This window comes from Solanum dulcamara, chromosome 5, assembly GCF_947179165.1.
Source record: "Solanum dulcamara chromosome 5, daSolDulc1.2, whole genome shotgun sequence".
In the NCBI taxonomy this organism is placed as follows: domain Eukaryota; kingdom Viridiplantae; phylum Streptophyta; class Magnoliopsida; order Solanales; family Solanaceae; genus Solanum; species Solanum dulcamara.
The window spans coordinates 13,276,690-13,300,526 of NC_077241.1; the positions used below are offsets into that span (position 1 = coordinate 13,276,690).

At 33.4% G+C, this 23,837-nt stretch overlaps 3 protein-coding genes across 4 annotated transcripts; 1 reads left to right on the plus strand and 2 right to left on the minus strand.

Moving 5' to 3' along the window:
- Positions 1–1,703: 1,703 nt before the first annotated feature.
- Positions 1,704–3,498, minus strand: LOC129890480 (uncharacterized). Its single transcript, XM_055966025.1, has 3 exons — positions 3,462–3,498; positions 2,024–2,526; positions 1,704–1,811 (listed from the first exon to the last, which is right to left on the minus strand). The coding sequence occupies exons 1-3, from the start codon at positions 3,496–3,498 to the stop codon at positions 1,704–1,706; spliced, it is 648 nt and encodes a 215-aa protein (XP_055822000.1).
- A 1,692-nt stretch (positions 3,499–5,190) lies between these two features.
- On the plus strand, positions 5,191–9,787 carry LOC129889045 (aladin). The gene is made up of 2 exons (XM_055964154.1): positions 5,191–5,480; positions 7,736–9,787. The coding sequence occupies exon 2, from the start codon at positions 7,838–7,840 to the stop codon at positions 9,158–9,160; it is 1,323 nt and encodes a 440-aa protein (XP_055820129.1). The 5' UTR covers positions 5,191–5,480; positions 7,736–7,837; the 3' UTR covers positions 9,161–9,787.
- A 955-nt stretch (positions 9,788–10,742) lies between these two features.
- On the minus strand, positions 10,743–14,968 carry LOC129889046 (calcineurin B-like protein 7). 2 transcript variants are annotated; one of them, XM_055964155.1, is made up of 9 exons: positions 14,881–14,968; positions 14,014–14,140; positions 13,227–13,309; positions 13,100–13,159; positions 12,774–12,882; positions 12,642–12,694; positions 11,358–11,438; positions 11,156–11,268; positions 10,743–11,051 (listed from the first exon to the last, which is right to left on the minus strand). In XM_055964155.1, exons 2-9 carry the CDS (start codon positions 14,096–14,098, stop codon positions 10,976–10,978), a joined length of 660 nt encoding a protein of 219 aa, XP_055820130.1. In that variant the 5' UTR covers positions 14,099–14,140; positions 14,881–14,968; the 3' UTR covers positions 10,743–10,975. The 2 variants fall into 2 exon arrangements, with proteins under 2 accessions (XP_055820130.1, XP_055820131.1); XM_055964156.1 differs by lacking the exon at positions 11,358–11,438.
- Between the last annotated feature and the right edge of the window lie 8,869 nt (positions 14,969–23,837).

Sequence of the window (23,837 nt, forward strand, 5' to 3'; positions counted from 1 at the left end):
CTCCAATACTTTTTCGGTCTATTCCTATCCCTCCGCATAGCTCCCAAATCCAACCGCTCGCACCTCCTAACTGGGCATCGACACCCCTCCTCTACACATGCCCAAACCATCTTAGTCTCGCTTCTCTCATCTTGTCAGCCACGGATGCAACTTCTATCTTCTCTTGAATAACCTCATTCCTGATCTTATCACTCCAAGTGTGTCCACACATCCATCTCAACATCCTCATCTCAGCAACATGCATCTTCTAAACATGAGAGTTCTTTACTATTCAGCATTCCACTCCATATAACAACTTCGGTCTAACTACCATTCTGTAGAACTTACCTTTAAGTTTATGTGGTACTTTCTTATCACACAGGACTCCAGAGGCTATCCTCCATTCAACCATGTTTCCCCAATGCGGTATGTGACATCATCATCGATGTCTCCACTACTCTGGATGATGGATCCAAGATATTTAAAGCTTCTGTCTTGGGTATAAGTTGGGTGACAAGCCTGACTTCCCTATCCTCTTCATCCATTGCAACACTAAATTTGGACTCCAGCGTTTGCCTTCAAACCTCCAACCTATTATTAACTTCATCCCAAGTCTCATCAATCAAAACTGTGTCGTCCGCAACTAGCATACACTATGGAACCTCCTCCTGAATAGACCGTGTCAGCTCATCTATCACCAAGGCAAAAAGAAAAGGGCTCAACATAGATCCTTGATGTAGTTCCACCTCAACAGGAAAATGCTTGGAGTCACCTTCCATCATTATAACCCGAGTTTGGCTCCAGCATACATATCCTTTATCGCCCTAATATACACCATGGGACACCTTTAACCTCTAGACACCTCCAGAGAATATCCCTAAGAATTTTGTCATAAGCCTTTTCAAGGTCAATGAACACCATATGGAGATCCCTTTTTCTTTCTCTAAATTTATCCACCAGTATCTATATAAGATGGATTGCTTCAGTAGTCGATCGCTCCGGCATGAATCCAAACTGGTTCTCTAAGATTGACACTCCTCTCCTCACCCTCATCTCAACCACTCTCTCCCAAATCTTCATAGTGTGGCTTAGTAGTTGATACCTCTGTAATTATTACAGTTTTAGATATCACCCCTGTTCTTGTACAATGGAACCATAGTACTCCACCTCCATTCATCAGACATCTTAGCAGTCTTTAAAATAACATTAAACAACTTAGTCAACTATTCCAAACCTGCCTTATCAGTGCTCTTCCAAAAGTCCACCGGAATCTCATCGGGCCCTGTTGCTCTCACCCTCCTCATCCTTCTAACAACACGTTTAACCTCCTCAACCTTAAAACACCTGCAGTACCCAAAGTCTCGAAGACTATGAGAATAAGCCAAATCACCCAGTACAATGCCTTTAGGAGTCTGTGGAAGTAAGTTTTCCACCTTGCTTGATAGAGGTCTCATCCAGTAACACTTCACCTTCCTCGTCCTTGATGCACTTTACTAGATCCAGATCGCGTGATTTTCTCTCTCTCGCTTTGGCGAGTCTATACAATCTCTTATCCCCATCTTTTTCCCCTAACTCGACATATAAGCGTTCAAAAGCTACCGTCTTAACACTAGTGACTGCCGACTTTGCTTCCGTCTTTGCCTTCTTATAGATATCTTTAAGCATATTCTTCTCCTCCTCATACACGCACTCCAACCACTCTGTATAGGTAACCTTCTTGGCTTTCACTTTGCTTTGTACTTCTCCATTCCACCACCAATCTCCTTAACGACCACCAAAGATTCCTCTCGATACCCAAAGAACCTCGGTAACTGCTTTTCTAATACAACCAACTGTCATGTCCAATATATTGTTCACATCGCCGCTATTACTCTAGGCCTCTAAACCATTCAACTTTTCCCCCATCTCCCGAGAAAAGGCGGGAGTTAGGATCCTCCATCTAATCCTCGGTCAATCATAAAGGTTTTTTTTTTCTATCTCTCTTAATCTCCAAGTCCATTACCAAAAACTTATGTTGGGTGGTAATATTTTCACTCAGAATAACCTTGCAATCCTTACAAAGGCCTCTATCACCCTTTTGGAGGAGTAAGTAGTCAATCTGAGTCCTAGCTATTGTACTACTAAAGGTGACCAATTGATTATCCCTCTTTAAAAAATACGAATTAGCAATAACCAACTCAAAAGCTTTGGCAAACTCCAAGAGAGAAACCCCGCCTCCATTCCTTTCCTCAAAACCAAAGTCTTCATGGACATCGTCAAAACCATTTGAAGTTGTAATGATATGACCATTGAAATCTTCACCAATGAAAATCTTTTCAGTACTATGTATACCTCTTACTACTGCATTCAAATTCTCCCAAAAGAGCCTTTTGACTTCTTCATCCAAACCCACATGGGGTGCATACGCACTAACAATGTTCACAAAAATCCTGCCTACAACTAGCTTAATAAAGATCATCCTATCACTGATCCTCTTCACCTCTATCACACACTCCCTAAGATCCGCGTCAACTAGACTACCTACTCCATTCCTATCTCTTGAGCCTCCTGAGTACCATAATTTAAATTCATCCACGTTACGAGCTTTGGAACCTACCTATCTAGTCTCTTGAACACATAATATATTAATCTTTCTCCTCTTAAGACTCTTCACTAGCTCTATGAACTTTCCTGTAAGCAACCCTATGTTCCACGATCCTACTCTCAACTTACGAAAACCCGTCTCCCTCTTACTAAGAAAGGATAAAAAATTGGTGTAATTATACCATGTAATTACATGAAACTTTTTAAAATTCTTCTTTTATTTATATTTATATTTTTTCATTTTAATTAATTTTTTTATTTCTATTTTTTTTTAAAAAGTATTTTTGTTAGTCTAATAGTTTTTAAAAATATATGTTTTATTTTATTATTATTTATATTTTATTTGCTTCTCATTCTCAACCTTTACTTTTTCATGTGATACCATGCAATTTTTCATATTATTTATTTATTTTATTATTTTTTTATTTACATAATTTTGTTAGTATTCTAATTTTTAAAATCATATTTATGTACGTTGTTAAAATTTGATATATGAGTATTATGTTAAATTTTTTGTGTTTGAATTTAGAATTTATGTCATATTTTCAATTTCATTCGTTTTAGTAGTATTGACTTGATATTTCACATTGTAAACTATTTATTTTTTAGTTAAACTTGATAGATTATTCTTTGTCAAATGTTTTAATAATTTTATGACATTATATTTATAATGGAAAAAAACATAAATTCCCCTCTAAAGTTATACCAAAAAGTCAGTTACACACTTAAACTATCATGGCGATTTATTACACACCTAAATTACCTAAAAGTGAAATTATTACCCCCTACAACTGATGTGGAAAAAAAGGAGCAGTGTGTCAGAAATTCTGAAGAGTAAAAAAAATTAAAAAAACAAAATCACCCCACCCCCATATCCTTTCTTCTTCACACCCACCTACCCTCCTCTTTTTCACACCCACCTCCATTAACTCCCATTTTGAATCTTGATTTTTTTTTCTTTCAAAATCCATTAAAGTAAAAAAAAATTAAAAACAAAATCACCCACCCCCCACGTCCTTTTTTTTCACACCCACATACCCTCTTCTTCTTTACACCCACCTCTATTTACTCCCCATTTTGAGTCTTGATTTTTTTTCTTTCAAAACTCATTAAGAAGAAGAAGAATTCTTCTCCATATTTTGGTGGAGAAGGCGATTGGGGTTTGGAGGGGGGGAGTCGGATGAGTGGTTAATAATTAATTATGATTTAATTAATATAAAATATAGTTAATAAAAAAAGTTAATTAATAAATAAAAGAAAAGAAAAAAATATAAAAAATCAGGTGGGTAGTTAATAATTAATTATGAGTTAATTAGTATAAAATATAGTTAATAAAAGAAAAAATAATTAATAAAGAAAAGAAAAGAAATATAAAAAATTGGATGGGTGGTTAATAGTTAATTAGAAGCTAATTAGTATAAAATATAGTTAATAAAAGAAAAGTAAATTAATAAAGAAAAGAAAAGAAAGCAAATATAAAAAATTGAATGAATAGTTAATTATTAATTAGAATTTAATTAGTATAAAATATAGTTAATGAAAGAAAAGTTAATTAATAAAAAAAAGAAAAGAAAAAAAATATAAAAAATTATAATTTCTGACGTGGCACTGACATGGCGCCACGTGGAAGCGAATGTAATACACCACATACTATGAGAGTGGTGTTATACGTTTAGGGGGGTAATAAATTCACTTTTAAGTAGTTTATGTGTGTAATAGGTCGCCATGATAGTTTAAGTATGTAACTGACTTTTCGGTAATTCTTCAGGGGGAATTTATGCCTTTTTCCTATTTATAATATTAACATTTTTTCAAACATACATTTCATGATGTTCATAAAAATCTTATACTTTTAGTTTTTTTGATTAAATTAATTAAAATATACTGATTTAAAAAATATAAATAAATTATTTTTTATAATATTAGTTAAGAGCATATGTTTATTAATTAATATTTAATTTAATATCATTTATAAAGGTCCTTATTTGTCTAATATAAATTTTAAGTTTAGATAATTAACTTTTATTTTTAAAATTTAATATAACCTTGTAATTATTTTTGTGCAACCAAACAGTGCAATTGTAATTACACTGTGGCAAACAAACAAGTCATCATAATTAATTAGTTGTGTAATTACTAGGCTAGTAATTACTACCCTAGTAATTATATTAATTCTAATTACCAGGTGACTTTCCAAACAGACCCTAAAAGGGTCATCACAAATTTGTAGTTGGATTTTAATGAAAGGAGGAGATGAAGAAGATTGGAGATATGGGTTTTGGGTTTTTTAATTTAGTATAAGTTTATTTTGTTTAATGGGTTGAGTTTGAATTAAAAGAGAAAATTGGATAATTTTAGTTGATTTGAGACTTTCTATCCAATCGAGTTTTATGTGTGATAAGTTTGTAAATGACGAGGGTAAATGCAAAGTCAACTAATAGATGAAAATTGAGGAGTATTTTTGATCCTTTTATCTTAATTTTATGAGTTAGATGGGTGGGTATAATATTAAGTTGGATATAATAATTAAATTAATTTTTTTTTAAATGGAATAAATTTACATGCATATGTGCAAGTATGAATATAACCCTTTTCCATAAATTAAAACCTAGAGAAATACAACACCTTAATTTGAAAGAAAGAGGAAAACAAGGTTGTTGAGCATACGGGGAATGGAACCCCGGTCAGTACAGTGGGAGCGCTTCTGTTGTTTAGTGTTCAATTAAATTTATAAGTAATATTATATCTTAGGGTTAGGAGCTCGTTCTCACAGAGATAAAGCCCTAGCTATTAAGTTTTGCTGTAGCTGCAGCCATAACCACTCACCACAATTTTTGGTTTGTAATCAGTTCTAAAAATTTATAGCATTTGGGTATGTTGATTGCTGGCTGGTTAAAGAGCCAGTTTTCTTATTAAAGGTTCGAACTTTCTTTTATCTTTTCAATATACAAATATATAATGCAGTACGTTCTTGTCGGAGTGAATTTGGGATTGAAGTTTGCAATTCATATATGATTGTATAAATTACTTCCGGCTAATGAACTCTTTTATCTTGATTAGTCTCTACAATGTGTTTCAATTATCTTAAGTTTCTGATTTAAGAAAATAATATTTGGGTAGGGGATTACAAGGTGGGGTATCAAAAGTTCAGGTAGACTAAGATTTCACGAGCATTACCTTCAAGATTGAGGGGTTGTTTGACGTTTATCGATTAATTTCTATATCAACTTAATCGTTGATAAGTTAAAATTACTGAATAAGAACAAAGCACAGGTAGGTGCAATAAACTGTTTCTAATCTAATTAATGTTTCATGTTTCTGTTTTTTTTTTTTTTGTGTGTGTTCCTTTTATCCTGATCATCATTTGTGATTTCTTTTTCTCCTCGTGTTTAGGCATTTACGTTATTAGTGTCTTCTGAGTTTTTTGAATTACCAGAAATGCTAATACTTAAATCTGCTTTGTATTTTGGATTATCCCTTGAAATCTGTACTACAAATAGGTTTTGCATCAATGCTCATTGAATACTAGCTAAAACGAAAGTAGCACTTGCATTATGGGTTTAATCAGTTGGCCAATGCTCAATAGGTGCCTGTTTTCTTGGCATTGTGTTGTTCTTATCCCTTGACGTCTGAAATATTCTGATGAAGGGAGACCTTGTAGTCATGTTTGGGTATCTTAGATTAGGGCTTACCCTGTACTCAAAATGCTTCAGAATTAATGTGGGGTAGAGGGAGAGTTTATGTATACCTACTGTACATAGCCTTCCCTTCTACTTCTAGAAATAGGTTAATCCAGACCTCAAATCTGTCACAACAAGTCACCAAAGGATGATTTATATTGTTGTGTCAAGGCTCCTTGCTGTCTCTCGCCGTGGCATCTAGATTAATAGCTCAAGAATTTCTTGAAGGGTTAATATAAGGTACTGATGTGTTAAATGGAACCCATATAGGCTGCTGTTTATTGATTGTAAATCTGTCTTTTATATTGCAATGCATCTCAATACGTGTGTACTTCCCCTAATGTCTAATGGGATGAATTTCTCATGATTGTTGCAATTCTTGGCTTCTTTACTCTAATTGAGAGTTTGAAATTTGTCATAGACAGTTGTTGCCATAATTTTCAATAGAATTCAAGGTTTAGAACATATAAATCCACAAAAACCTATTTGCTTCGGTAGTAACTGAACTAACTTGACTGGCTTCGGAAATTATTGAGGATGTCATACGAGCTAATTCTCTAGAGCATACTGAGCACCAAAGACATTTGGAACTAGTGTATGTCCTCTATTTTTGTGTATTGCATAATATCATACCTTGTCGTGGTGCACTGAATCTGGATTGCTATAGTTGAATAAGGTCTGGGCTTCACTCTTGTATATTGCCTCTGATTTTGTTCCATGGGTATAATTTCTTTTAGCTTCATCTTTGAGTAGTGTTGACTGTTGAGAGTTAAATCTCTTTCAGAAGTTCCATTGCATAAAAAGGGTTTCGTGTCTGCATAGAGAATAGTATGCAAAAGATTAAGCTAAACTGCCTTTTGTTACTATGTTTTTGGTGTAATCAAATATATTCAAATGACACTATCTCCATAATTGATGTTCTAGATTCAATTTAAGTAGGAGTTAGCATGATTTTGAAGTAAATTTTGTAAATATGGTTTTCAGTACAACCTATGTACTATTTGTGAGAAGTATACGAAGTTACAGATCCAAAAAAATAAAAAGGTTTCTTGTGTGTTCCTCTTATTTCTGTATATTTTGTTGAAACTCTGAAGGCTTCTGCGCACTAGACTTCTGTCAGTTAACCAGGACCCTGTTCCCTGCTTCTTAATGCTACATATTTTCTGCTGGTATGATCAGTAAACCTGGTTCTTACTTTAACTGCTTTCTGTATTGTTGCATTGGTGTAAGGCTTATTCCTCACTGCCCATGTTTATCCATTTAAATTCATCTAAGGCCACCACTCTAGTTTTCTTCCTCAAAACAATTCCCATTCTTGGTCATGACATAGCTAGCAAGGTATACTTTGGCCATACAATTTTTTTTCTCTTGGATTGTTTTCTTTCTGCATCTTTTACTTTAATTGGTTAACCCTATTCTCTGGGTTTTCTATGGTCTGCCTTTTGAGTTGGCATGATGTTTTTGTGCTTAAAGCTCTGATGATTTTTTTCCAGTCTTCCATTCCGCAAGGCATGTTTAGAAAAGGTGAAGAGCTGGCAGGAATCAACACTAAACATAAACCATAAACCGTATCTCTGTCTCTTGCTTGAAAAAAAATGCTGTCATTTCCTCAACCAGGTGCAGTTACCATCTGCGAGATCAATCGAGACCTCATTACTGCAGATGAACTCTCTGATGATGCAGCTAAGGAAACCTATGGCAAGGTTCTTGGAATTATATTCAGTCCAGTTCCTTTTCAATCAGAAAATTTGTTGAGTGCACTGAGCTCTGAACAAGGTGCCGACCAGAGGAAGAGTGGCCTACTTTGGACAGCATTGCAGGCAGTCTCTACTGGTTCGCTGAAGCACTTTTTTCACCCCATTGATGTAAAATTGTTACAAGATGTTGATTTCCATGTCCTTGATTGGCACCAGCACAAACATATATTAGCCTTTATTTCAGGACAACATCAGGTGACAATTCGTGATTATGAAGATTCTGAAGGAGGGAGTCCTTGCATTTTGATCAATGACTCCCAAAAAGATGTTAGAAGTCTGTCATGGCGGCCAAATGGTGGGAGGGCACTTGCTGTGGCCTGCAAGGGTGGAATTTGCATTTGGGCTGCTTCATTTCCAGGCAATACAGCTTCAGTGAGATCAGGTGTCACATTGGGTACTCTCTCTAGAGGCTCAGGAACTAAATGGACTCTTGTGGACTTCCTTCTAAGTCCTGATCATGAACAAATTACTGCACTTTCCTGGAACCCAAATGGGAAGTATTTGGCATCAGCTTCATTTGAGAGTTCTTCATTCATCATTTGGGATGTTGCTCAAGGAGTGGGAACACCTATTCGACGTGGCTTAGGGGGCATATCTTTATTGAGATGGTCCCCGTCAGGAGACTATTTCTTCTCTGCGAAATTTGATGGGACATTCTATCTCTGGGAGACTAATACATGGACATCAGAACCATGGTCCTCAACAAATGGTTTTGTCATGGGAGCAGTTTGGGATCCTGATGGTAGCAGAATACTAGTTGCTTTCTCTGAATCTTCAACCTTGGGTTCCATTCACTTTGCAACCAGGCCACCGTCCCTAGATGCACATCTTATACCCGTTGAGTTGCCAGAGATAGTGTCCTTGACTGGCAGTCGAGGAATAGATAAGATAGCATGGGATGCTTCAGGAGAACGTCTAGCCTTGTCTTATCGAGATGGGGATGACTTGTACAGGGGTCTCATAGCAATATACGATGTCAGAAGAAGTCCACTGATTTCAGCATCTTTGGTTGGGTTCATTAGGGGTCCTGGAGATAACCCCAAGCCAATAGCCTTCTCATTTCATGACAAGTTTAAGCAGGGACCGTTGCTTTCTGTGTGTTGGAGTAGTGGACTTTGCTGCACCTATCCCCTCATATTTCGCTCACATGTTCTTCCATAATCAAAGGTACAGCAAAAGTTTTACAATCAACTACAACGTAAGAAAAACAATTTTATCCAATATTTGGAAATGCTAGATTGAAGAAACTGATTTCATAATTCGAGATGCATCATTTTCAACTCCTTTTCTGTCATTTGGAGAAGTTCCTACATTATATACCTTTGTTTGGAGGGTTTAATATAACATTGGAACTAAGAAAAGAAAAAAAGAAGCTCCGATGATGAAGTTGTCAAGATGTTTATATCGTTCCAATTTCTGATGCTTTCGGTCGTAGACCAGAGCTATATGTGGAAATGAAGGGACAACTGAGGAGCTCGTTTGTTTTACACTCATTCTGCCTTGCAAAAGGAGAGTGAAATCCACTAAAAAGTGAGAATGTGCAACCTACTCTTCCGTCATGTTGTTCAGATACTTCAAAATTGTTGTCACCTTTGTTATTTGATCCTTCAAAAAATATGCATATTTGTAGAATATAATATGAATATGACAACATTTTCAGGATATCTGAGCAACATAACTTTTAGATTACAATAGGCAATGCCAACCTAACATTCAAATTAGGGAAAAATTAAGCAGAATGTCCATTCGGGCATCTAAATTATCAAAAATAGTTCAATTATTTGCTTATTACCCCAATTAGTCCTTCGACAATCTAATTTGCGTTGAAGTCTTCCTACCTTTTCCATGCCCCCCACTACTTTGCAGCAAATTAAGAAATAGTGGAATTTTCAACATTAAATATGAAGAAAAATTACTTCAATACACAATTTTTTTCACCATATTTTTTAAAACTTACTATCATTTGAAAAAATTAAAAAAAATTTCACTCTCTCATATTCTCGGATATATCATTTTACGCGATATATATCGATTGGATACATCACTTTATGTGATGTATCAAAATGTAAGATACATTACTTTATATGATGTATTGGTTGAATACATCATTTTACGTGATGTATTGGTTGGAGACATTACTTTATGTGATGTATTGAGATGTTGGATACATGAATTGAAGTGATATATCAGGACCTTTTTAGTTGTATTCGGATTTTATCAAATTTAAGGAATTTTTATAATTTGAAAAAAGAATAGGGATATGATGTAATTGGCTCTTAACACTATTAGATTTGCGTAATTCTTCTTAAATATTATTATATTATAATTTCTTGAATTGTCTATTTAGTTCGGTTTATAATGTGTGTTTGTCATATATGTATAAGAAGTGTATTGTTATTGTATAATAGTGTTGATACATTGTATATACATTATTGTACATAATATATATATTGTGCATATCCAATATATAAAGATGTATATGTAATATATAATAATGTAAAAAAAGTATATATACATTATTATATGTCATGTTATATAAATTTGAAAAATAGAGGATAAAAAAATTGAAGAGAGTTCTAGAGTGGCTTGTGGAAATAACATTAAAACAAAATTTAGATCTCATGAAATTCTGTGCAAATATATGTTGGCTATTTTAGATATAATTTTTTTTTTATAAACTAGTCAAACTACCAATGCACCTCAGAAATGGAATATACAAGTGCATGAAAAACGAAAATAGTGGTAAAATATACTATACTAACACTTAACGTTCACAAACGGTAAGATGAAATTTTCTTGTACAAAAGAAGCCAGTACATCTACAATCAATGCCACTGTTTGAGGTTTGACCAAACACAACCAGTGTTGAACTAAAGTTATCTTAGCACAGACTAACAACCATATAACAAGAACAAAGAAGAAAAAAAGTAGACAGTCTTCAAGTTCTTGAAGATCAGTCCATAATTGATTGAACGATCAGTTTCCAAATACCAATTCTGAGTCCCGAACTTTACTTGTCATCACAAAGCATGGAAATAATATAGTTACTTCCCTGGAATGTACAAAATATTAGAGTTCATGTTAGAATTCTTCATATATTTTCCCAATATCAAGCAGCAATTTCAGGCTAGAAATGAAGGAATTCTAAAAACTTACTCTAAGTATGGGAGGGTCATATTCTTTATCAAAGAAGGATATCTTGTAACTAATTCCTTCCACTCCTTTGGATCAATCCGTCCATCGCCATTTAGATCTGCCTCTTGAATAGTCTGTTCATTAGCGCGCAAAATTAGCTATCTGAATAATGATAACATCATTGGGATCTGTGAAATAAATTGAACGAAGCGTTTTTTTTAACCTTGTGGACTATTGCTTCAATGGAATCATTTGGAAGTGTCAATTTTGATTCTTGGAGAATAGCTAATACCATATCCTTCAGCTACATGAAGATTGAACAACGATCGATGAAAATTTTAAAATTTTGAGTACCTCCAACTTGTGATATGAATAGAATGATCATAGAGATTGGTAGAGTGTGTTAGAGTTTTGGGAATTTGACTGGTGGCCTGTTGTATAGACTTGATAATTCTTCCCTCATGAGCTAGCTTGGGGTTGAGTTGATCCGAATGCCTTATCTTTATGGAAATAAAAAATCCCAATGTATGATTAAAATTTCCATAACAAAACTATTCTGTTCCGATGCTCTCTTTCACACTTTCATCTTTAGCACTGTGTAGCTAGGTTTGTTTTAGTATTAGGAGCTCGATGCGGAGTTCTGTCATCACTATTGATGATCTGAGAAGGATTAATGATGAAGTTGTGTCGATAAAGTTCTTACAAAGATTGAAATTCAACTTTTTGGTGCAATTGATCATTGCTTGAGGTCCATTTGGGATGATCAGAGGCTTGAAGGCGATTAGTATGAGCTCGAGGATAGAGATCAGCCGTTGGAGGTTTGCAGTACTTTCGAAACGATGGTGGTGTCACTCTCGGAATAGTGACCCTATATTCTTCAAAGTTTAGGGGCTAATCCGGACCATTTTACATAGTTCAAGGTCAATTTTGACCTTGTCCCTAGAAAAAAAAGACCCAAAGGTTGGAATTATAGGGGTGTGTATCGATCGATTTTTGTTTTTTATTTTTTAAATATGTTAAACCAATAATCAAATTAATAAGATATTTTTTTATCGGTTTTGATCTTTAACTGTTCGATTTTCGGTTTAACCAACAAAAAATGCATATGAAATAAATATTTGACGCAATAGGACTACAATGTAACTTTACAGAACACTCATAAAATAGAAACAATAATAACTAACATGAAAATAACTATACAGGTGCAACACAGAGAAATTAAGAGGAATAGGGTTCTTACTTTAGGTTTTGACGATTTGTATAATGTGAAGTTGTGAATTCAAAGTTATTGTGAAGTGTGAATTGAAAGCTAAAAGGGAAAATTAAAGTTAGGAACTAGTAAGATATTGTGAATAGGGTTTTGCACACCCTGGAAAGGTTATGCTATTAGTCAATAAAGGCAAATCTAGTCTACTTTGATGACAGTAAGGGTAAATCTAACTTATATTATGAATCAAAATGTAGAGCAAATTTAAACCAGACAACAACATTCATTTGAGTTGTTTACCTCATCGCGTTCTATGTATCCAGTGTTCTTCAAGTCGTACACTTTAAATGCAACTGTCACAACATTATTTTAAAGTTAAGCAGCAACCACTGTATTTCAATAAGAAAATGAAATTCCAGACATATCTCGTACAGGTGATTTTATCTTCTTCTGGAGCCTTTGGATGGAATATGCTTAACGATCGAACAAATTCTCCAAATTCAATAATTCCATTACGCTTAACATCAAATAAGTCAAACAACTGCAATAATGTGACAAGTAGTTATAGGTTCTTGTCAGGGCCGGCTAAAGGGTCAAGCAAGGGGCTTTTTGCCCCAAAATAGTTAACCAGCGACCACATCAGTTATATAACATTTCGAATTTGTTTGTAAATGAAAACGTCTCAACCAAACTGTCGATCATATATATGATTTATGTTAATGAATAATTAATTATACGAGGAAGGATGAATTACTTACTCTGTCTGCAAAGAGATTTTGCCTATGGCTGCAGCTGAAAAGAGCTTGGAGAAACTCTTCCTGCATTGAACATTAGAAATCATCCACAAAATGAACTTTCAGTATTTTGCTTGTGATAAAAAAATACCTTGTGAATAAGACCATCATCAATTATGGAGCTGCTTAGTTTCTTGTATAGAATATATAAGGCCTCCACATCATTCACAGTAACTGCAATAGTACAACAGAGCACTCTAAGATGCTAAATTCCACCTTAAAACAAGTACTTATGGATAATAGTAACAACAACATACCCAATGCAATTCCCCAAGTGGGGCTTAGGGAAGATGGTGCGTAACCTTACCTTGTGAATGTAGTAAGGCTATTTCCAATAGTAATAAAACCCGATAGCAAGATAGTATGTGAGTAATAATAACAATCATGATAAGGGGACTAGACATCCTCGACTACCTTCTAACCTAATTCTCAACTTTCATATCTTCCTGTCTGCGGTCATGTCCTCAATAAGAGGCAAGTGTGTCATATCCTGTCTATGAATAGTAGTAACACTGTAAATATCTAACATATTCTCTATTATACTCATTATTTTGCCGGAAGATCACAAAATCAAGGAGATATCTCACATCAGATAGGAGATAGCAAATACAACATAAACGCTTTAATTTACAACGCGTCCCATGTTGTAAAGGATGTTATTGAGGATATATCCTGCTCTCTTTTTCGTGAATGTATTGAACGAAACATTTTCCAGTTGGATGTTCAAACTATTCCAATTGGTGAAGTATCTAAATGATTGCACATCTCTCACCAGAACAAGTAAAAGGGGCAAAAACAGGGCAAAATATCATAAGGACATCAAAAAAAACAAATTTATTTAGCACTAATTTAGATTTATAGTGGCATTTTTAACTCACAACAAGTCTCAGAAGCAAGAGTATCATGGGCCTCAAGCAGATGTCTAGTTTTCTTCAAACAAAAGAAGTTCTTCAGAGAATGCATAATCCAGCAGAGGACTTGAAGAACCACAGGTTAAGATTTCACCTGTCACAATCCAACAGAAAAGTTAAATGCCCATGCCTTTCATAACCCTTTTTTGGGTATTATAACCACCCGGTATCTGAAATCCACGGGCCCAACTAATTTAGATTCGTGTTGTGTATGACCTATTAAAGAGACAAGAGCTCTGTACTATGGGTTTCTCTATTCCCGAGTTCGAAAGCGAGACTTCTGGTTAATGAGTTGAGAAATCACAAACATACCACCACGGTGCTATTCACAACCTACATAATTCAACCTCAGAAGAAATTATCATAACCTCAGTCTTAGTAAAGGGCTATTTAGATCATTTTTGACAGACTTTAATATCAAAGTTGCCTTTAGAAACATTAGCTTAATTCAATTAAGCAGTTCTAGTTTCATGGAAATGCTAATTTAAGTATCTCTGCAATCAGCATCATGATTGCTACTTTTTTTCCTACTATAATCATTAAGTGTTCGGAACCTACTAGCCCGATTATTTCAGATTCATGCCTTGTGGACCCATTAAGCGTATGATTGCGTAAACCACTTTTACTTTAAGCATATGGCAATATGTAACTAGAAGTAATCGTTCGTGTCTGCGCTAGTAGGAAATAAAAAGTATCTATAATATTGTTAGAAATTTATGCAAGCTGGTATCACGATATCAAAATAAATAAATTGTAATTAGAAATAAATAGCCATGATGATTGAGAAGCTAGAATGAAGAATAAAGATTGTGAGAGAAGAAGAAATGAACTAACCTGTTTGCTGTTATATTAGTACTGATTTGGGGATTTATTTGTATCCTTCAAAAGTGTCTTCTGATGATGTCTTCACTATCCTTTTTCTTTTTTTAAAAATAAAATCTTTTAATAGTGGGAAAGTGAGATTCATTATTAGGTAAATGATTTCGTAAAAGTCATCGTACAGAATACCAACTAATAATATATGCTCTTTCTAATTCCTCAATATTTAATTAGTTACATTATTAGCAATATTTTATGCATTTATGTAGTTACATAATTACTAGTATTTTATGAATTAATGTAGTTACATTATTAGTAGTATTTTGTGCATTAATTAATGCAGTTACGTACGTGTAAGCCTCAATTGTCTGCACTTTTGACATTGTGACCCTCCAATTTCCTACTAAAAATGGTTGACATTATGAAAAGGATTTAATTTACATACGTTCCTAGGTTAGTGTCGTTAATCAATCTATTTTTCTTATTCTATATAATTTAACCCTGAAAAGAGAAGATATATCATTTTTACCATGTCCAGGTGTGGAAAATCTTTACTATATAATATAGTTTAATAATAGTTTATAGCAGATTATTCGTTTCACTTTTAAGTTACGAAATTCGAATTATTCTACACAATTACCTATTTGTTAGTCATTTTAACCTGATGATTAAAAAAAAACTGTATAACGTCAGTGCATCTAAATTACCTATTTCTTTCTTTTAAGTTGCTATTTACTCTTCCAAAGGGAAACAAAATGCGTGGGAATAAATTAGTTGCTTTCAACAGTGAAGGAGAAAGCAAATCATGGTACTGGGTGAAAATCATTTTCATCCTCCAACTTTGCTTTAAAATTTAAATTTCTTCTCAATTATGAATAATAAATGTTCTTGTGTCTTATCTTAATTAACTTGTTTAAATGCCTATTTCACCCTTTACATTATATATCAATTTTGTCTTCTCTTTTTACTTTTTAAAATTTCATGATTTTTAAAAAATAATTTATATAATAAATTTTCTATGAAAAAAATTAAGTTAAGCCTTACCTTAGTCTTGCAAAAAAATAATTTGTGTGCGTGTCTGCTTTCTTGTTCTCAGATGCTACATAATGACTCTTTAACGCATTTCCTAGCTGAATAAGTTATCTTATTTTAGTTCCCCTTTTAGGTTCTTAGGCCTTATCCGGCTCATAGAATCAATTACCCGCCAATATTAGTTCAAACATGATCTTTGCTTTCTTATCCGCATCTATCTACACTCTCTCATCTCGTTCAAAGCGCTAACTATCTGAAAAAAGGGTACAAGTTGATCCTCACACCAAACTCTAAGCGTTAGTTGGTTCTTCTCGGTCTCTTGTAGTGGGAAATTTTTTCCAGATAAAATTAATTTCAAATTTTGGATGCTTGTTTACTGCAGCAAAATAATTGAGAAGGATCTTTGCTTCTGATCTGGCTTTGGGAGACCTTCATATAGCTAGGTCCACTCTTGGCTAAGCTCTTGCTTGCAGATAGGCTTTCTTCTCATCCCTCTCCATTCTTATATAGTCCATAATATTATTTTTCTAACTAAAAAAGAAAAATGAGAAATACTAATTAAGTATATAAATTAATAACGTCATATAATAAAATAAATGAGTAGAATATAAAATTTAATATTTAATAATAACCAAAAGTTTAAAATCTATTAATAATAATACAGGTAAAATATAGATAATAATAGCTTTTTAAATATAATTCAATGTAGGTAATACAAAAATAATTTACAAATATATATACACACACATATATGACAATTTTTTTTAAGATTATCTATTTAAATTGTAAATAAATTTGTAAGTTTTAATTTAACAATATTTCATTATTGACAACCAAAAATTAATTATCTATATAGATATTAGAGAATAAGAGAGTGAAGAATCTAATTCAAACACACAGTTTGTAGGATCATTGAATTTGTTTCACTAGTCTAATAGTATAATCACATGTATATAGACACGAACTATACCAAATAACCACATTCTATGAATAGTATCTTGTCACAAAATACTTCCAATGCTTTTTGTAGAAGAAATCTTCACTTGAAACTTTACAGGAATTGGAGAAGAAGAAGGGAGAAGAAACTTTTTCTTTATGATTAAGTGAGAAAAGGATGTCTTGTTTCTTTTCAACAGAAATATTTTATAAGTCTAAAGGGATACAATTATTTAAATAGTTGTGTCTTTTCCATTCAAATAGTTGTCTTTTCCCTTTATATTTATTAATATATATAATACATAATTATATATTTAATATCTCATGGATCTGGGGTGATCCATCTAGGTGACCCGTCCAATCTCCTTTATCTCCCACTCACACATAGTGGGTCAACTCTCATTCATATTCTGTAACTTTCATACATTACGATTAGACTGTGTGACCAGTGCATACATTGAGAGCTTCGTTGCTATACATCTGTTAGGAATATACATCATCTCGATCAATGAAACTTAGAGTAGATTATAAATGCAATACCCTAGATCATTTATCACATTCATATTTTTCATCATCTCTTATTTTTAATTTTGAGTTCATCATTATGTACTTGTCTCATAGACAAACATAAAGGACGTCAATGAACATAATTGATGTGATAATATCCAATTATCTTCGTCATCTTATGAATCTCTTAATCTCAATGTGATATGCTTTTTTAGAAATGTCCCGCTAGATCGAATCAAGCACGATTTCTTGGCAATATACTAAGATAGCAAGCCCAAATTGAATCTCAAGAAACTGATTAAAGTCACGAGGATACAATGTGAAAATTACTTATAATTTTTAGGGCTTCACACGATAACAAGTAGAGACTAAACTTGTATCGCCCTTATGGGTCACTATATGCATACATGGTATGATACATGTATCACAGTACTAACTCCTTTCCCATGGAGCGTATGTCTTTCATTAACAAATATTGTGAAGATGATAGTTCAGACAACTCATGTCTAACTTTGAGTTCACAAATCTGCTCATAATTTAATTTTTCAGAACTCACATCTTGCATTAGAAATAGACTAACTCACCTTTAATCACACATGATTAAACACAAACTAACAAACGACATTCTGATTATAAACTTTCATCTCTTTATTACCATCACTTCTGACAATAATTAATTTATAACTGTTTCATCTCTACTTGTCACTTAGACAATAGATTCGATTGCCTGTGCGAATTGGTTAATCGTTTTGTCTGTTTGACATACTTTTTATCCTCAGAATTTTATGTACACTACATAAAAAAATTTATATATATATATGAACCAACAAGAATGAAAATTAGGCATAAATCAACATTAACTTCAATAATGTGAATTTACATGAACATGTTTGGGAAAGAAAAATATAAATACACTAACATATACGTAAACCTAATGACTTCACATCTCTCTCTTATAAGAATCACATGCTATGGGTCTTGTTAAGGGATCTGCTATCATTTGATGCGTAGATATGTATTTCACATTCACTTCTTTTTGTGCTATCATTTTTCTTATAAAATTATATTTTATGTCAATATGTTTCATATTTTTATGGTACTTTGGATCTTTTGTGTAGGCTATTGCAGTCTGACTATCACAACTGATTGTGATAGGCTCAACAACATTATACATGCTCAAGTGAACCAAAAAACGGTTAAGACAAATATTTTCTTGCACAGTAGATGAAAGTCTATGAATTCAGCTTTCATAGTAGACAAGGCTATGCATGACTGCTTCTTTATACTTTATTATATGACACCATTGTTAAGCAAGAATGTATATCCATAGATGGATTGTCTTTCATCTAAATCTCCTCCCCAATCAGCATTAGTGTAGTATTTGAGTTGCAAATCATTTCATTGATAACATAAAGAATAATCGACTGTACCTTTAAGAAACCTCAATATCCTTTTAACTACTTTCCAATGTTGTGGTCCTGGATCGGATTGATATCTTCTAACCAACCCAACGTCATAACAAATATATGTTTTTGTACATGTCATAGCATACATAAGACTTCTAACTGCATTAGCATAAGGAACTTTTCTCATTTGTTCCTTCTCATGTGGAGTCTGAGGGCACATCATTCAGTTCAAAGCTTCATTTTTAGAAACTGGTGTGTATAAGATTTACAGTCTTGCATATTAAAGCATTCAAGAACTTTCTTAAAGTAAAGTTCTTGTGAAAGAGATAACAATCTCTTCAAACGATCTCTTGAAATCTTAACTCTAAGAATGTATATTGCTTAACCCATATCTTTCATCTCAAAAGTAGATGATAACCACTTTTTATTTATTTTATAAAATCAATGTCACTTGCAGCTATTAATATGTCGTCTACATTCAATGATAAGATCGTAAACTTATCTTTGAATATTTTAATGTACACACAATGATCTTCATGAATTATAACAAACTCATACGATATGATCGCATTATGGAAATGTAAGTACCATCATCTAGAAGATTGTTTAAGGCCATAAAACAACCTTTGAAGTCAACATACTTTATTTTCTTCTCTTTTTTTCACGAAACCTACAGGTTGTTCCATATAGATTTCTTCTTCTCTTCTTTTCACGAAACCTACAGGTTATTCCATATAGATTTATTCTTCTGGTTCTCCATTGAGAAATGCAATTTTCACATCCATTTAATGTAATTCAAGATCCAATTTAGCTACTATAAATAAAATTAATCTTATTGAAGTGAAGCGTACAACAGGTAAAAAAGTTTCTTCACAATCAATTCCTTCCTGTTGTGTGTACCCTTTAGCAACCAGGCGAGCTTTGAATCTTCTTATACTTGATTTTAAGAATTCATTTATTTCCAATTGCTTTTTGGCCTATAGGTAGATGAACCAATTCCCACTCTTGGATAGATTTCATTGACTCTATCTCCTCATCCATTGCTTTTAACCATTTTTGTTTAGCGGGGCATGTAAGAGCCTCATTTATTATTTCTTGGATCTTCATTAGCTATAAATGATTCCCCTTTGATCTTAAATCGACGATGGGGAATTTGTGGACGACTTATTCATTGAGGTTGAGATTGATAAATTGATTTATCAATTGGTAAGTTACTCCCACTCAAATTAGAAATATCAACAAGATTTGATTCAGATGGTGTATCTGTGAAAATAGTAACTGATCCATTATCATTAAAATGGCTCCCACTCAAATCCATTTGAACTTTGACAGTGAAAACGTCTCGGTCCGTAGTTTCATAAAGAGATAAGTCTTGACCTATCTCGCCTTGCTTAGAAAAATCATTCTATATGAATGTAACATCACGTGACTCAATTTCAGTTACAGTGCCACTATTTTGTTCACCTATGAACACATAACCCTAAGATTGTTTAGAGTATCTTATAAAGATACATTTTCTTCCCCTCGGGCCTAATTTTCTATATTGGGAAGAAGAATTATGAAAAGACACATAACAACCCCAAGGTTTCAAAATGCTCAATCAGGATTTCGTTTGGTCCATAACTCATATGGCATAGTCGTAACTGATTTTGAAGGGACGCGATTAAGTATTAATGCAGCAGTGAACAAAGAATCACCCAATAGGTGATCGATAATTTTACTTGCGCCATCATCAACCTTACCATTTCTAACAAGGTTCTAATTCATCGTTCCACAATACCATTTTGTTGTAGAGTATAAGGAGTAGTTAATTATCTTTGAATTTCCTTTTCTTTACATAATCCTTTGAACTCATCAGACAAATACTCTCTTCCTCGATCGGTTCTTAGAGCTTTAATTTTTCTACCCAATTGATTCTCAATTAAGTTCATAAACTTAATGAAGCAACTTAAAGCTTCATATTTGTGAAAAATCAAATATACATAACCAAGTTGAGTAAAATCATCAATAAAAGTGATGAAGTAAATAACACCATGTCTTTTTCTTATATTAATTGGACCACATATGTCAGAATGAATTAATTTCAATGGAGTATCAACTCTTGTGCCTTTTTCAAATGATTTTATTGCATTTTTTCGGCTAGGCAAGATTCACAAGTAGAAAATTTTACTTTATCTATTGTGCCAAGAAAATCTTCTTAGCTAAGCGGTTCATTTTTTGTTGACCAATCTGACCAAGCCTAGCATTCCATGTGGAAAACCATTTTTTTGCTCATGATCCAAAGGAATTTGATTGATTCCTTTTTCTACATCTCATCAGAGAACTTACTCTTGAAAGCTAAGCATGTTTCTACTAGAGGGAAAAGTCTTTTTTTTTTCTGTAAGTAGTGCACGGCGAGCCGAGGCTTCTAGCTCTAAATAATAAGAATTCAAGTATGGCAGAAATACTATTGACCATTTCCATTCTAGTGCCTACAACGTCAGGAAGCCTTTATTACTATACATATCAGTCACTGAAACCACTATTTACATCATTCTCACCATCAGAAGATGTAAATAAGAAAAAACTAATATCATTGTTATTGGGACTTAGACAAAAGTCCAATACAAAGAACTGATCTTAAAAATATCAGTTTCATATTTTGTCTTGTCCAAATACATATTCATACCATGTTCATGAAAGAATAAATTAAATTCTTACTTAATCAACATTCTGATAGAGACTAGATTACGACTAATTGATGGGATAAATAATACATCATGTAGGAGCAGAGTTCGGCCACCACATATTCAATTTTTGCAGGTACAAATCCCTTTAACCTCATCTTTGAAGTTATTTTCTACATACACCCATTTGGATCCTCGTGGGATTCATCGATAATCTGCAAAAGCATCTATTTTCATTGCTATGTATTTGGTAACTCCCGCGTCTACAATCCACATAAGAAGTGACTTAGTTGAAAAAAACAGAACAAGAATGTTATACCCCAAAATTTTTTAAGCTAAGACCCGAGTCATTCTTCTTATGCGTATAAGCCCAAATCCTATGACTTCTAATTGTATATATATTTTAGGATCAATTCCTAAGTATTCAAAGTGTATTAGAAGTGAATTAGGGTCATAAGGAACCTCTAGTACTAAGTCGAGTTCAAAGATCCTTTACCGATTGAGTTTTTGTATAAGATTATATAAGGGCCAGGCCAGATTCAAACAACCATAGATCTCATAATATTAAGAGTTAGATGCGTCTTTTTTCCAACTCAACCAAGTTTGTCTCTTTTTGAATTCGAAGTAAAAAGTTATGACCATTTTACCAGACATTACCAAATCAGAATTTCAGGCTGCAACAGTTTGGGGCCTGGCGCGGACCTCTAGCAGTGCGCTAAAAAAAGTTGCAGTATTTTAGGTCCTAGCGCGGCGCACCAGTAATGCGCCCGAACCCATTTTTCTAATGAAGAGCATTTCAGACTTTTCTACACCTTTTGCATACTTAATCCAAATCATTTTAGGACTAAAATTCATCCTATATCAGTACCCTAAGGGTATTTTATCTCGTTTAACACTTAGAACATTGATAAAAGAGAATTGGAGAGAAGAAAGAAAGCTAGGGTTGAAGGTTTTTAAGCCATTCCTTCAAGTCTCGATTGTCCCTTCTATTTCCAGGTAAGTAAGGCTAATTAAAAGTAGGGATCGAGTTCTTCCATGTGCTCTAAGTATATGATTATTTGAGTAGTGAGTGATTTGAGTCCCCTATGAATGAATCCCTGAAATTTCTCTTTAAATCCTAGTATATTTTTGCATAACCTTGCATAATTGATAGTTTACATGAATTAAACACTTGAAATAAATGATTATGTTTCTCCTTACAAGAACCCTAACTTAATGATGGCGATAATTGAAGGTCTAAATATGTTGAATGGATTGGAAGGCATAAAGTATAAATATTTGAAGGTGAGTGAGAGTGAATATAAACATAGCCTTAATAAACCTTAAAAGTCTTCTTAAAAATCTAAAATTGAGCATGGATAACTGAGTAGAACTAAACGCTTTCATAAATGCATATCTTTATGTCACTTGAATGATGGGTTTGACTAGATAGTATGATTGGTTGAGAGGTTTGATTGTGATAGAATTGATGACTTGATAAGAGTCCAAATGAGACTTGTTGAATGACTAGAACTGATTGGATAGAGTATTATGAGAATTGAGTTTTGGGAAGAGTATCGAGCTCCAAATTAAGTGAGAGTAACTATCAACTCAAACTCAATAACTACATAGACAACGTAGGTGAGGATTGTACCATAAATCGGATAATTCCCTTATTGTCCCTAAAGTGGACTTGATTGATTGATTATAAAACCTTAATTGGTTAATTCACCCCTTACCCTAGCAAAGTATTGGACACACGTGGCAAAGGCATCGGCTCGTTGTACCTCACCAGTTCATAGGTGATGGTTGTTAAATAAGAGAAATTCTTAGATAGGTCTTGATAGTACTCTAATGATTGGCTTGTATTATATCTGATTGGTCTCTGTCCAAACTTTATTCTTACTTTAGACTAATGATATCTTGATTGAGTTTCTCATCTTTTTGATTTCATATATCTGAAATAATATTATTCTACCTAGATGCATATTTTATTTTGCCATATTACATACTCGTACATTCCATGTACTGACATTCATTTGGGAATAAATCATTTCATGATGTAGAGACAGGTTCTAGAGATTATCAACAAGCGCACCGTTGAGGATTTGTTCACATTCAGCTGATTGGTGAGTCTTCTCCTACATTTGAAGATACCACTTATGTTATTTTTGCTTTGAATTTAGTCTTTTTATTTTGATTTGAGGTAGCTGTGAACCTGTCATTTGTACCATTTAGACAACAGTGATTGAGGCTTCACATACTAGATAGAGATTGGTTGATAGAGTATTTTTTCCTTTAATTATTCTTGTCATACTATTCTCATGACATAGATTGGAGTTTGATTTGTTAGCCTATGACCTTTCTTCCTTGAGTTAGATTGTTGATTGGAATTTCCCTTCTATTTGTCTTTTTATTTTAAGTCTTCCGCTGATTGAATGAATGA